The sequence below is a fragment of the Stegodyphus dumicola genome, chromosome 7, assembly GCF_044657685.1.
Source record: "Stegodyphus dumicola isolate Sdum_Otavi_A_Nest chromosome 7, ASM4465768v1".
NCBI lineage: Eukaryota > Metazoa > Arthropoda > Arachnida > Araneae > Eresidae > Stegodyphus > Stegodyphus dumicola.
This window is the reverse complement of record NC_140774.1, coordinates 62182737-62199061: the sequence shown is the minus strand read 5'-3', so window position 1 is coordinate 62199061 and position 16325 is coordinate 62182737. Positions and strand designations below refer to the sequence as shown.

The 16325-nt window shown below is 34.8% G+C and overlaps 1 protein-coding gene across 2 annotated transcripts in view; it reads left to right on the top strand.

Annotated features, from left to right (window-relative positions):
• The window catches only part of sav (scaffold protein salvador), a 78335-nt gene that overhangs the window by 10156 nt on the left and 51854 nt on the right, over positions 1–16325 (top strand). For both annotated transcript variants that reach the window (XM_035352179.2, XM_035352178.2), the window contains exons 3-4: positions 14305–14668; positions 14813–14991. In XM_035352179.2, coding sequence (XP_035208070.1) covers positions 14305–14668; positions 14813–14991 — 543 coding nt within the window. The remainder of the gene's footprint in view (positions 1–14304; positions 14669–14812; positions 14992–16325) is intronic.

Sequence of the window (16325 nt, the reverse complement as noted above, 5' to 3'; positions counted from 1 at the left end):
GAATACACATCAAATAGTTTTCTGGTTGCAATTTTCTAATTTCGACTATGCGTAATATATGCTTTACGCATGCACACATTGAAAGAAATGTTTAATAAAGTAAACAAATAAATATTAAGCCTTTTTTTTTATTTGTAAATTTTGATACCCTTTAGATCATAATTGCTCTTTATTTCATAAATTACAGTTTCATATTTTTAATTTTATAATTTCTGCATGCCATCTTACCAGATTTAAACTGATGATCTATCATCCGGAAAAACCGATAATCCGGAATCGCCAATGTCCCAACGAGTGCGGGTTAAAGACTTTTAACTGTATTACAGTTCCATGCAGTACCTCAGACCTTGCCCACCTAATCAGAAATACCTTTTGACAATAAACATTCAATTCAGTTTTTGTATGCATTAATTTCACAGCAGTTCGTTATGATTTGTGTTACTTGTAATGTTTATTTTTGTTGTTTTTTCATTTATTTTATTGCATATGCATTATGGATAAGTGATTGATGAAGAAGGCCCTAACTGCAAATGAAAGCAAACATTTTAATTCAAATTCAAGGAGACTGAAACAGAGCAATGCTTTAAGGAAGTAAGACTCTGACTGCTTAGTATTAGGATTTTCATAGATTGAACATGAAAATAATCCTAAACCTGAGTGAAGCATGCACCCGAGTAAATTATGTTGGCACATTAAGACATCATAAAAAATCAGTCTGTTGATTTTTTCAAAAGAAAACTAGATTTATTGAAAATTTCAGAAACAAACCTTTTGCATTTCACCAAGATACGTGAAAATGCTATACATGCTTTACATCTGATTTGTTATTAAATTAGGAAACCTGATAAAACACATACAGTTAACAAAACTTTAATGCTGCCATTGATAAAGAATGCATTTGAAGTTCTATTTAGTTAAAAGAAGTTATGGGAAGTTGAAATATTACCTCTTTCAAATAACACAGTAACTCACCGAATTGATAAAATTTCTCAGTAGGCAGAAAATCAGCTGCTCCAAAGAGTTACCTAGAGTAATTTTTTCTCTCTGCAACTGGATGAATGTACTAATATAAAAGATTTGTTCCAGCTGCTTATGTGTATACATTGCAAATGGAACAGCAAATCTCATGGTAATATGTTATTTTGTTAATCAATTGTTTGAGAAACTAGTGAAGAAATGATCAATGCTCTTGGCACTTATATAAAATCTGAAAGATTTAAATTGGATGAAATGTATTGAGAGATATAAGATGGTACACAAGCTATGTGCACTAAAAGGAGCAGTGTTGTCACTTAAAGTGATTGCAGTTAATTCAAATGGACCGTGGACTTGCTGTAACATTTATAGGAAAGCACTAGTATCAAAAATCTGTGCCAGATAATTTTTTAAATAATTTGAACATTGTTTTGAAATAAGGAATTTGATAAAATCAAGACTATTATAATCATGTTTATTTGAAAAGCTTTTCAAAGAGATGGTAGCAACCACCAATCATTTCTGCATATAAGAATATGTTGGCTATTGAGAGGGAAAGTGCTAGCAAAACTTGTGGAATTTAGTGAAGAAGCTAAGTATTGTTGAACAATAGAAACGAATTAGTAAAATTGTTATGCAATCTGAAATTTGTTTGAAAGCTCACATATTTAGCAGGGTTACGGGTAAAAATGTCACGGATAAAACAGCGCAGGTGAAAATGTTGTCGGACAAAACATTGTGGAAGAAAACACCACAATTCTAAAATATTGAAGTACAAAACATTGTCATCGAAAATAAAGTGGTAAAAAACTTTGCAGTTTAGAAACATTGTTGAAAATATCTTAGTAAGAAAATGAAGCACCTACAAATTATGGCATGAAGATAATGGGAAATATTTCATATTTTGGAGTTATAAATTTTTGCTGAAAAAAGAAATTGAAGCATTTAAAAATTGAAAACAAATAGAAAATTCATGTTGCTTATAGGAATTAATTGCATTTTAAGCTTATATAATGAATTAATAAATGTAATTAATTTTGGTATTTTTTCATAAAAAATAGAATCTAAAAATAGAGAAGGAAAAGGAAGATGAATAACTGCATGTTACCTCTATTAAAATTGTTTAGTTAATTTCAGAATATTTTCTTTCACATTTGTTAATCTGATATTTAGTGAAAATTAAATCTTGTTTTGTTGCAATCCAAAATGTAACTAAAATTTTCATGTATAGCATGTAGTTAATCATTTGGATGCTGATTTGTTAGTTTTGATGAAACATATCAGCTACCAACATTCAGTGACTTTACCACTCAGTCAGTGTTGCTATCCATTTCAGCAGGGGAACATCAATGGAAACTAGGTCGCTTTAGTCATTAGGAAGACTTAAATTTAAAAATATTCCTCATTCATTCCAGCTCTCACAAATCATTATGTGAATATACATTTATGACTTTTAAAGCCTGAAAAATGCATATTTGTGATGTTATCATCATGCGATGATTTGTAGTTGCTGTATTTTTTACTAGATACTTTCGAGGATATTTTTCCACTGCGAAGTTTTTAACCATTTTATTTTTGACAATGATATTTTATAGCACGGTGTTTTCTCCTTGCTTTCTTTTATTCCATTATGTTTTGTGTAATGACATTTTTGCCTTGTGTTGTTTTCTCCAGGATGTTTCCGTCTGCAATATTTTCATTGTTCACCATTTAGCAGACATATTTACTGAACGTAATCAAATTCATATTTAAAAAGCGTGGAAGGTGCAGATATATTTACAGTGCTGGATAAAATTTGAGGAGTCATCAGAAACTGCTTTTATGGAAAAACAACACTGAAGACCACTAATATGAGAGTTTTGAAACATTTTAAATATTGTAATCGAAAATAATGTAAACATTTCTGATAGCATAATTACCAAGATCTCAAAATATTTGAATGCTTTCATATAAATTTTAATTTTTAATGTAGGGAAGAAATGGAATGCACATCCCTTCCGGACAACATTACTTTTGGCATATAGTTGAAAGCTGATGAATATTTGAATGCTTGGAAAGAAAATTTTAATTTTTAATGTAGAGAAGAAATGGAAAGCTAACAAGAAGAATGGATTGCACATCTCTTCTAGGACAACGTTATTGTTGGCATATAATTGAAAGCTATTGAAGAATGTATCGGCCTGTCCAAAAATTCATTTCTAAAACTTATTTTTTATCACATTAAATTAACATTATTCTGATTACCTGTCCAACAATCTTATTTAATTCTTTCTACAGAAATTTGAGATTTACTCCCTTTTACATCTTCAAACCTTTGTGAAGTCAGATTTTCAGCAATAGCAGGAATAAACACTAAGTATCAAAACAAGCTGTTGTTGATTTTCTTGTGTCTTAAAATAATTCGAATTGACTTGCATTTCATTGCCATCATCAACAGTAATTGAAAGCAAGTTCACCCATTTTACAAGTCTTATTAGAAATATAATACATATTTTTAAATAACAATTTCTGTTTTTACAAATAAAATGTCTCATAAATGAAAGAATGTATTTGTTAATCTCTTAAAAAATTCATTCTATAGGCTAGAAAATGGGTTGCTGTGGATTCGATTTCTAAAAAGTGGGTTCCAATGTTTAACCCTCTCACTGCGTACTTTTTTTTATCAAAGTATTTTAAAAAATTGCATATTTTTATTACATACTTCAAATCTACATATATTTTAGAGTTAAAATATACAAAAATTTTTTGTAAAAGACTTTTTTTTTTTTTTTTTTTTCGATATAGAATTAGATCATAGAAAAAGGTTGTCAGAATACTGAAATTGAAAAATAATGATGTAAAAGAAAAATTTCGAAAATTAATATTGGTTAAATTATGATTTACTTTATAAAATACAAAAGTGAAATATATATACTAATGAAAATATTTTGCATATCAATTTTGCACCACTATCGAACGTTTTCAATAGACACTGAATTTTCAGATTCATCACTATCTGCAGAGGAATCCAAGAAATTCTCATCAGTTTCACTATAACTATTTTCAATATACTTGAAATCAGAGTCAGAACTACTATCAGTGTCAGAAATATCGTCAGGAATATAGGTTATATCACTCGCGAAACTCTTCCTGCCAGACATCTTTGGGCTCTGAAAAGCGCACGCAAATTGCTACTTTACGTATTCTTGTAGCGAAGGCAAATTAAATCTTGATTTTTAATTTCAGTAAACATGTTGTGGCCACAAACAAGTTGGCGCATTAATTGTGCCTACTCCAGAAAACTTACATTTTAGATAAATATACAGTAAGATAGAAGGAGCAGACACACAACAGTCCAGCTAGGCAAGTGCAATTATGTTCAGGGTGAAATCTTAATTCAGACTGCGTTAGTTTTGGTTCTCAATGCATTTTGATTGGATAGTTAATAATGCTATAAAATTCGTATTGGCTGTTAGAGTTTTAGTTCCATTTACATCATCAGAATTACGTAAGAATTATATGACATGGATTAATCTAGAAATGATGCAGGGCAAATAGAGGTTACTATTTTCAGAATTGAGAAGGGAAATGTACGTTGCAAATTTAATCTTTTACATATTCTTTATTTTTCTTACATATATATTGATTGCCTCCCCCAAGTAGTAATTGCAAGCATACAGATGAGGCTAATTAAATTGCATTGAAAGAGAAATATTTTAATTAGCAATATAACAGTGCTACATATAAAATAAAATATGTAGTAATGTTATCTGGTTCAATGTTTCTTCTAATCTTCTTCGGGAACATACAAGGACCTGACTAGGAACAGAGAGCTTACTAAAGCTATGTTCACTAATTGTAGTAAGTAGACAGGATACAGACGAAGGGTATGCAAACCCCTTTATTTTTCTTTATATACAATGACTTCCATACTTCGGAATACAATGACCCTCCACTCGGGGTCTAACGCAAAAGATATCAAAATAAAACTAAACTCTAATTTAACTTTAGAATAATACACATGGAAGATTGGCCTTATAATAACAGGAAGCGTATGTAGCACAGAGACTGTGAACACTACAATACGTTTAATTTATCAAGAGGATTAAAACCTCTGGCCTGGAAGGCAAATAGCAACTGCGTAACTTCTAAGGTAAGCGGCCTGCTTCGAACTCACTGCTTCCTCTCTCTTCTGCTTGGCAAAAAGGCCACACTTAAATACTTGGCGTTCGCCAGACAAACTTTGCATAAAATCCTTAACGCTTATAATTCTGGCCGGAAGTAGAAAATAAGAAGTGATAGTAAAGATTTAAAATAAAATAAACGTTAGTAAAACTTAAGATCCTTACATACTTCCCGCCAGAGTTAATTAGTTTGAAACTGAGGTCTAAAACGACCTTGTTGAAAACTTTTAGCTCTAGAATATAACGCGAGGCCAACCTTTTACAATCATAACTTCGTTAGAAACTAGAAAATTTAAAAGAAAGAGATTTGTTACAATAGCAGCTCCCAGGATCTACAACAATCTTTTTTTTTTTTATCTGTACTGCATCTAAACAGGAGCTTTATTCAATTCTGGTTTCTTCCAGAGATCTGGAAGGAAAACTAGTTTAATGAAATGTTACACAATGACATTGCAAATAACATATAGAATATACTTCTCTTAACATTCTTATTTCATTCGTGACTATTTTAATTATCTCTCCCCGTGCTCTCTGACATGTGTTGTAAAAGAACACCAAACACGAATGTGTTTCTGTCTACGTGTGCCACACTTCCTCCTACAATCAAAACACTAACGTGTTAAAATTCAACATAACGAGACCTCTTAACACACCCTACTTTCAACTCTAACCCTGAGGTACTATTCTAAAAGTGGCTAACTCTAAAGTGTAGCGTCAGAGAGCCTAACTACATCATTCAACCTTTACCACATATTCGCCATGATTTAATCTTTACAGTCACACGAATAACAAATTTTTAACATTACTTTCACTTTTACCATATCACGGTATTTCTTAACATTTAAAATAACAGTTCACATGTATATAAGAACATATCAACATGCCGTTAATTTTACACATTTGAAAACATACATTAGTAGTACATTGTTAACTTCTATTCTTTTCAAAGCAAGTGCCAATTCTTTCTACATTGAAATAATACTACATTTCAAAAAGTCTTTCAGACTAAAACTTCTTTCTTGCTAGAATGTTTTAAATAAAATTTATACAATAACTTTTTACAATATTTAAGTCTTTATACAACGCTATTATACATGAACTTTAGTTTTACGCACGAGTAATTTAAAAACATAATAAGAAAATCGGTCACAACTCATTTCTCGCCCTTTTGGCGATAAAGGTAGACCTCGCATGAGGTAAAACTTCTTGAAATCTGCCACTTGCAGTAAGAATGAAAGATTAACTTAAGTTTGCAAAGTAACATAAAATTTTACTTATCTTTGTAATATTCGGACATCCTTTTCTGGGCCCAGTCTTTAAAGGTACTGCAGATATTAGCCTGGTTTATCCTCCTTCTTGTACGGGCTCGCCCTTCAGTGCTTTCATTTGGAAGCTTCCGTTTTTCACCACTACGGCCACCCTTGAACATCTTCCTTTTGTGCTCTGCTTGTGGTCTTGGTGGAACCGGGAAACTTCTGTCGTGATCCTGCTTGGACCTCGTTGTTGGCCGTTCAAATTTTTCTTGTACTTTTTCCTCCGCCGCTGATGGCCCTTCCGCAGTTCGGCGACTTTTGCTGCGGAGAGTTCTGTCGGATGAGTCAATCTTCCGTTTCACAGCCGGGTTATAGTTGCCGTCCTTTCTCCCGGTCCTCTTCACATACGTCGTCCTTCTCCCTTCTTCATTCTGGGGGTGTTCGTGAACTCTGTTTTCTGGACGGTGGAACGACTTCTTTTTCTTTTTACCTTCAATTTTTCCACGGGGCAATTTTCTTTTCACTTGCTTCTGTCTCTCATTGGCTTGCCCTTGTACTTGTCGTTTTCCCACCTCTGGAACTTGTACCTGCGGTGTCTGCCGTGCCGGATCTTGCAAAAGATCTGAAAAGATTTGCATTTTATTACGATCGAAGTAGGGCTTAATTTGATCAATATTTGCGGAACAGGTTTCACCATTTCTGGCCTTTAACACTACAACAGCGTGAGTTATTTTTTCTATAACATATGGTCCTTCAAATCGTGGAAAAAATTTGGCAGTTTTATCTTCTGGTGCTGAAGAAAGTGAATGCTTAATTTTTAAAACTTCATCCCCTACTTTATAAGTTACTCCCCGTCGTTTCAAATCATAATATAATTTCTGTTTTCTTTGTGCTACTTCCGTATTCTTTTTTGCTTCTTTTATTAGTTTTTCTATATCACCCATTTTAAATTCTGGGGCTCTTTGTTGCACATAAAATAGTTTATCTAACGGTGTTATAATCTTTCTGCCTAGAAATAACTCAGCAGGAGTTTTTCCCATTGTATCATGTTTTGCGGTCCTAAGGGCGAAAGCAAATTCATTGACATAGTTATCCCAGCTTTTATGAAAATTTTTAACATAACTACGGATAATTTTCACTATATTTCTGTTGACCCGTTCCGCTATATTTGGTTGCGGCCGATACGGGACCATTTTTAAATGACGTATGCCCAGTTTTTGCACATGTCTTCAAATATATTACTTACAAATTGAGGACCATTATCCGATATAACTTTTAGGGGCGCCCCGTATTTTAAATTATATTTATTTAAAACAGAATCAGTAACTAATTTCGCGGAGGCTCGTTTTAAGGGAACAATTTCGGTCCATTTACTAAAATGATCAACCATAACAAGGAGATAGCGACTTTTATTTAACTGACTTTTGGGGAAAGGGCCCAATAAATCGATGCCAATTATTTCATTTGGAAATTCGGATTTAATACTTTTTAGAAACCCGGCTGGGCGGAAATTAATATAATTAACGGCTTGACATGTTGGGCAGGACTGGACATACGCCCTTGTTAACTTTTGCAGTTCAGGAAAGTAGACTGCCTCGCGTATGCGTTGGATAGTTTTTCGAATACCAGCATGAGAAGCTAAAGGGCTGTCATGGAGCTCTTGCAGGATATTTAATCTAAGACTAGCTGGGATAACAGGTCGAAATTCGTTGTTGGAATTCGTAGTTTTTGTATAAAATAATAGACCATCTATTAGTTCGTAATGGGCCGCCCTATTTCTTATCGCCACAATATCTTGGTGGCTAAAATTTTCAGGATCCTTCAAATACTCATAAATACTTCCAAACTCAGGATCCTTACCCAGTTCAGTTATTACAGTTTCTCGGGAATTTATTGTACACGCTGTCAGCATTGCAACTTTTACGGTATTACCCTGTTCCTCTAATTTAATTCGTGACAGGGCATCTGCTACGATATTTTCCTTTCCGGGGGTATGCTTGATTACCAGATTATATTCTTGCAGCTTGAGTGCCCATCTTATTAACCTTGGGGATAAATTTTTCCCTGAGTACAATCTAGTTACTGCCGCATGATCAGAATATACTGTTATCGGCGCCTTTCCAAAATAGACTCGGAACTTTTGCACTGCTAACAGAACTGCAAGTGCCTCTCTCTCGGTCACGGAATAGTTTCTTTGTGTTTGATTTAAAGTTCGGCTAAAAAATGCCACGGGTTGCTGATTTTGCGAAAGTACCGCTCCTACCGCATAATCCGAAGCATCCGCTGAAATTTCTAAATTTTCATCCTTTTCAGGAAATTTCAACACAGGGGCTTGCGTTAATGCTTGTTTTAATTTTTCGAAAGCACTATTGGCTTCGGCCGTCCACGAGAATCTTGCCTTTTTCCTTTTTAATTTTAACAATGGCTCAGCGATAGCCGCAAAATCTTTTATAAAGGACCTATAATATGAACAAATTCCTAGAAAAGAAGAGAGCTTCTTTGCCGTGTTTGGAGTCGGATACTTTTGTACAGCGATTATTTTTGATTCATCTGTCTCGATCCCTTTTTGCGATATTTTGTAACCTAAATATTTTAATTCAGGGGCTGCAAATTTGCATTTTTCGACATTAACTTTTAGACCGGCCTCATTTAATAAAGAAAACACCTGTCTTAAATCCTGTACATGTTGGTCTAGATTATCACTAGTAATAATGATATCGTCTAAATAGATAAATGTGGACTTTCCGAGAACAGGTCTTAACACAATGTCCATGCATCGCTGAAATGTTGCTGGGGCGCCTGAAAGGCCAAACGGCATTCGCAAAAATGCATAAGTGCCAGACTTGGTTATAAAAGCAGTCTTAGGCACGTCCTCAGGCCTGATCCCTATTTGAAAATAACCATTCGTTAAGTCTAAAGTCGTCATAAATTTGGTTGATTTTATGTTCCTTAAAATTTCTTCTATAATCGGTAACGGATATACCGGATATTTCGTTATGGAATTTAATTTACGGTAATCAATAGCGAATCTCCACCTTTTTGGATGCTCCAAAGGATAATCATTATTTTTCTTACATAAAACCACCGGACTAGCATAACTACTTGAGATAGGCGTTATGATCTTTTTACGTAGCATATCGGTAATATGCCATTCTATAATTTTTTCCTTATTCTTATCATACCGGTATGGTTTTTGACGAACCGGCAATGCATCTCCTGTGTCAATACTATGGTTAGTAACCTGGGTAAATCCTGGAATATCACTAAATAAGGAAGCAAATTCACTTACCACTTGTCGGATTCTATCTTGCTCGTCATTAGGCAGGTGGTCAAGATTTAACCTTGGCGGTTCAACCTTTTCTACACGCACTGGTTTCATTGTCAGCCTAAGGGACGCTTCATTAAAATCCAGTGTAGCTTGTGCGTCTGAAAGAAAGTCTATTCCTAGGATTAAATGTGCTTGCAAATTCTTTACTATAAAAAACATCACCTTTACTTGTTCGTCCTTGATATGGATATATAAAGGTACTTTACCTACGCACTGACATTCTTTTCCTTGCGCCGCTAATACTGTCGTATTATCCGCATTATATATGCGGTATTTGCGAAAATACTTTCTAAAAAAGACTTCTGCCACACAGGAACACTGCGCGCCGATATCCAGGAGTGCGGTGGCTGGGATATTATTCACCAAGACTTCAATCTTCGGAAGAGTCAAATTTTTCACCATTACTGTATTTAACTTGTAGGAAGAGGGGTTTTCGTGGCCTTCGAATTTCCACACCCTCTCGTCAGCAGAAATCCGTTTTAGTTTAAATTATTTTTCCTTTCCGTGCTTTCCTTCTTTCTCCACTGGCCTTGAGACTTTTTTCCTGGGTTGCTATTGAACTGTCGACGTTCGCCGGCTGTTTTTGAATGCTCGGGTTTCCTTGCCCACTGATTCGCTTTTTCTCCGTAGCCGTATGCTTGAGTTTGTTGTAGTCTTGGCGTACCAAATTGGTTTCGCTGTTGATATTGGCGTCTTCTTTCAACGTCCGCCGTTCTTCTACTTTCAAACTGGATTGCTAGCTCAAATAACTTTTCCAGTGTAGTGGGATTTCTTAATTCAATAAAGTCTTGCACTTGGGGTAGTAACCTCGGCAAAATCACTTGAATTATTTCAGGATCCGGACGGTTTCCATACAAGAGCTTGAAAACGTGAATTTTTCTTAAAATAAAGCTCGACAGGTTTTCGATTCTTTGTTGATATATGCTAAAAAGTTCCGTTTCTAATTTCGCACGATCCCTTACAACAGGGAAGGCTTTTAGTAGGGCAGTCTTGAAATTTTCATAAGTATAGGTGGGACTTCCTGCTTGACCCAAGAGACTTCTGCCGATACATTTGAACCAGTTAAGCGCTTGGCCCCTCAAAGCGCTGGTAGCTAAGGTAACTTTTTGAAACTCGTGCACAGGGTAGAGCATGAAGTGGTCATCCAATTTTTCCAAAAAACTGGTTACCGGTGAGTTTCCATTAAATGTTGCTTCTGGTTTCATCGAAGCGCGCATGGTCTGGACGATGTACCCAAATCCTTCCAGGGCGGCAGCTGGCATTTCTGGATTCTGAGCCATTTCTGCAGGCAGCACAGGTTCTTCTTGAAACTCGGCCATGGTTATTCGTCTACGTTGGGCGCCACTATCAGGTTCAATGTTTCTTCTAATCTTCTTCGGGAACATACAAGGACCTGACTAGGAACAGAGAGCTTACTAAAGCTATGTTCACTAATTGTAGTAAGTAGACAGGATACAGACGAAGGGTATGCAAACCCCTTTATTTTTCTTTATATACAATGACTTCCGTACTTCGGAATACAATGACCCTCCACTCGGGGTCTAACTTAAAAGATATCAAAATAAAACTAAACTCTAATTTAACTTTAGAATAAGATTGGCCTTATAATAACAGGAAGCGTATGTAGCACAGAGACTGTGAACACTACAATACGTTTAATTTATCAAGAGGATTAAAACCTCTGGCCTGGAAGGCAAATAGCAACTGCGTAACTTCTAAGGTAAGCGGCCTGCTTCGAACTCACTGCTTCCTCTCTTTCGCTTGGCAAAAAGGCCACACTTAAATACTTGGCGTTCGCCAGACAAACTTTGCATAAAATCCTTAACGCTTATAATTCTGGCCGGAAGTAGAAAATAAGAAGTGATAGTAAAGATTTAAAATAAAATAAACGTTAGTAAAACTTAAGATCCTTACAATGTGTCATAGATGAAGTGATTGTATTAAGACAAATGAAGAGGAAAATAGTTAGGTCTTAACTCGACTTTATTATTTGAACTGAATAAGTAACCACTTATCTGCACCTGATAAATGAGCTAGAAAATTCTAATCTTGGAGGGTTCTATAAAATGAAGAGCATTCTCTGTGGAACATAAAGGAAATAAATTAACAGGAAGGAAATTTAAACAAAAGTCAATTTTTATGTAACTTCCCTTTGATGGGTTTCAAACTCGGGATCTTTGGTTTCCAAATCGGACTGAAATCTTACCCATTGAGCAATGGTTGAAACGGTTGAAGGGAATAATTTATCCTACAATAATATAAATATTAAAAAAGTATATCCATATTTTCTCATTGTGGAAGAAACTTAACAACTATATTAATACAGAATTTATAAGGGTCATTCAAATGAAAGTGGCATTGCTGTAATAACTTTGCTATTTGAAGAAAAGAGGACTGTACATGCCTCTATAGAGGGCGTAGAGTGCTGAGAGGGCATGCGATATTTTCAGATCATGCCAGATGCATGTGTGGTAGCAACGGTGCACTTGAAAAGTCATCTTTCGTATCATGGATGCCTCCAAATGATGTCAACATGCAATCATGCAATTTTTAACAGTAAAAAATGCGAGTGGTGTTGAAATCTATCGTCGAATGCAAAAGTGTATGGCATGGAGTGTATGAAACACAGATCAGTATTCTGATGGTGTAGGGATTTTCATAGTGGAACAAGCAGTACTGACAACAGGCCGCGACCTGGTCAAGCACATGTGGTGATCATCCAGGAAGCAGTTGCAGATGTGGACTATCTTGTGAAAATGAATCGCTGAATCACCACTCGAGGAATAGTGGAGGAGAAATGTGATCTATGAGCCTAGGAAGTGTGCACACAATGCTGCATGAAAGGTTGTGATACCACAAGGATTGTGTGCAGTAGGTGCCAAACATTTTATATAGGAGCAGAAGATTCATTGCATGTCTGTTTCCATGCAACATTTTTTGTGGTAGCATGAAATGGGGAACCAATTCTTTCAAGGACCATTGCCACTGATGAAACATGGTGCCAACACGTTGATCCAGCCACCAAAAGCATGAGCATGGAATACCAACACTTTTCATCCCCACGCCCGAAGAAGGCTTGCGCATCCAAGTCGACATTAATGTTAAGTGCTTCTTTGACATCGATGGCCCACTACTGTTGGAATGGCTACCTACAGGCACACCTGTCACTGCTACCATGTACTTTGCTACCTTGCGAAAACTGAGACAGAATATTAAGAACTGCCAACATGGCATGCTGTCATGCAGGGTTATCCTCTTGCATCATAATGCTTGTCCTCATGTGTCTGCGGTGGGCCAAACGTTGTTATGGCAATTCCGCTGGGAGGCTCTCGAACAGTCTGGGCCTCTCGCTGTTTGGCTACCATTTTGGTCCAGGCAAGAAATATCTGAAGGGGATAATGAGGTCCAAGCTACTGTTGAAAATTGGTTCTGCAACCAACCTCAGAGCATCTTCATCTAGGATAACCATCGTTTCGTTGACCGCTGAGGCACTTGTTTCAACCTACAAGGTGACTTTGTCTAGTCTATTTGTTATGTCAGTATTACTTCTTTCTTTTGTATACTAATTTATATTAATATCATTAAACCATTTTTCAAACCATTTATACTACCACTTTCATTTGAATGACCCTATTTTTTTAATTGAAAGCAAAATCAGTATAAAATAATTCATTTGGAATTCCACAAAATAAATTAATCCATTGAAAAGGGTAGAAGTGACATGAATACTTACAAACACACTTTAATAAAAATTAATAAATTTAGTTTATGGGATATAAAACAGATCAAAAGATCTGTTGTAATAATATGAATATCCAGCATATCATTACCAAATGTATGTTTCCAAGAAATCATGATGCTGTTTTATATTCATTCATCCTAATTTTATACGAGCAATTTTTTTTAATAAAATGTTTGAAAATGAAATAAATCAAGAATTTAATTCTTGATAAAACATTTGAATTATTTTACACATTTTAATCTGTGCAAAATAATTCTTTTGATAAATACAGTATTTAGGCATTTTCCCATCAATCAAGAAATTTGGCAGAAATCCTGGAAAAAGTTGTGCCATTCATTCATGTGGAATTCTGAGTAGTATTTTTATCTGCAACTCTTTCAATAAAACATCGTGAGTCTTGCACAATCCACCAACAGCCATTGTTCAAGTATTTGACCCATTCTGCTTCTGCACTTCATAAAAAGGCTTTAGACAGTTTCTATTATTTTAGGCTCTACAGTTTTACTGAAAGTTTTGTTTAGAGCACTATGTGTACAAATTTTCCTCAAGTGTTTGTTCTGTCTATTACCATATTCGGTTGTCCCCCCCCTTGCAACAGAGGTTAATTCTTTCAACCAGTTCTAAATGAACCGGTGTTTGGTCTAAAATGCGATGTCAGTGGCCCTCAACCCCCTTTTTTTCAAAATGCAGGGACAAAATACAGCAATAGCAGATAATTTATATCCTTGGTTAATCATGCTTTTGCCGACAGTTTCATGGTCAAGAGGATAATATCTAAGTAACATACATACATATTAAGAAAGATAAATTACTGATAAATATATCATTTTTATTTATTTTTAGTTGTTAATGTATGGACTACAGTAAGTCAGCAGCCTACCAAAAAGATAGTTTCCCTGACAAGAAAAGGATCCGACAAAAGTGTGAAAGAAACAAAACCTGTTCCTCAGCCAACTTCTCTAGCTCAAAAATGTGCCAAAGCTTCACAGAGTCAGATGCCTAGTATTTCTAAAGTAAATCACCAAAGTCTCCCTTCAAGCCCTGATATTGGACCTTTACAGCGACTGTCACCATCAGTCCAGCCAAGTCCAAGTGTTTCTATAGGTGCACAAAGAAGCTTGCAGAGCCCACCAAGTAGCCCAGTTCTTAAGTCACAGCCTTTTAGTGGGAAAATATCTCCTGTAACTAAAATAGATGGTGCTGTAAGGTAATTGTATTCTACTGCTGTTAACTTCTATTGAATGTTTCCAATGTTGCAAATTTTAGAGCTAATAGCAGAGAAGTTTAATATTTTAATTTAATTTTCCAGTGTTGTAAAGCATTAATATATTTATTGAAATAATTATTTTAGGTTGGGTTCAAGTAGCTCTGAGAATTTTCGTGTAAGTTCCTTGGGTCAGTTATCTGATGAAGCATCATCTCAGTTCCAACCATCTGCCTTACCTCGATTTCAGTCTCATATATATGTGAATCATTATGTTACAAATTCAAAATCTGAACCTGAGTCTCGAGTTACAGAGGTTGAGAATGGTAATTATTTTCTAAAAAATTATATCTAAATATGTAAATATGTGAAATTTTAAAGAGACATAGCTTTTTCTTCTGATGTCACATATTTGCATGATTTAATAAAAGACAAAATATAAAATTTCCTTGACTAGTTTAATAAATTAAAGTTCAGTATATGTTGAAAAAAATCTGAGTTTATTAAATTTTAGGAATATTTTTAAAGCTATATTTTAAAACATTTTCTACACTTGGCCACTGCATTTGGAGTCCTAAAACATAATCTTATACTTACATATTTTTATAGTTTATTATTACATAGTTGTTAAAATATGTTGTATTGCAGTAGTGCTCAGCCTTTAAGACGGTGTAAGCCAATTTTGAATTAAAAAATTTTTGGCAAACCACAGTTTTGTACTGAAATTTTCATATTTCAATAATAAATGTATATAATACCTAAAATATAAAATTATGTGGTATAATATGTTAAGGATAAAGTGTAATTAGGTATTATTTATAAAAATTTGATAAGATGTGAATTAAATATAGGAAAAGCATATTTTAAGCATATATAAGTGAAAACTTACATTGTACATCTTCTATGTTTTACTGTACTCTGATGCATACGATGTTATGACTAAATTCACAGTCATTCGGATGTTTATTTGTTATCCTGAATCCGAACTTTGATTTTAACAAGTTCATTCTTGAAAAACCACTTGGTAAGTTGATCCAAAGTGAGAGTTTAACCTTTGAAAATTTCTTTTAAGTGCGGATATTTTTCTCACGCACTAGTTATCCAAGAGGCTATTTGTAATATTCTTGTTTTTAACCCTGCAATGAAGGAGCCAACGTACAGAGTACGCCAGTGCCATCTTTTAGGCTGTAATTTTTAGACAACCCCTTTCTGAGCTTCCTCCCTTCCTCTACTCTCCTAGAAACTTTCCATGAGTGCAATGTATTTGGTTTTCTGGTCAGTCTGGTTTTCGCCTTCCTTCCGAAAACAGTTATTGTGAACATGTCGGACAGGTGAACGCAGTATGCCACTCCTCCAATTATGTACTGAAAGAATATTGTACCCCCTGAAGATTATTTGCATATTTTAGAAGAAGTCTCGGTTGATGAAGACTCCGACAATTTGGATAACACATCTGATGTCGATGAATCGGAAGTCATTGAAGATTCTGAGCATGAAAATGACTCAGAAATTGGGGGAAATGTTTCTAAACATCCTCATTTTCTTTCCTCAAATGATGTTTCCCCAACAAGTAATGATTTTAGCGAAAATAACATGAAGGATTTAAAATATGAGGCCTTTTTTGTAAAAACAATTTACAAAAAAAAAGTTGGAGGAAAGT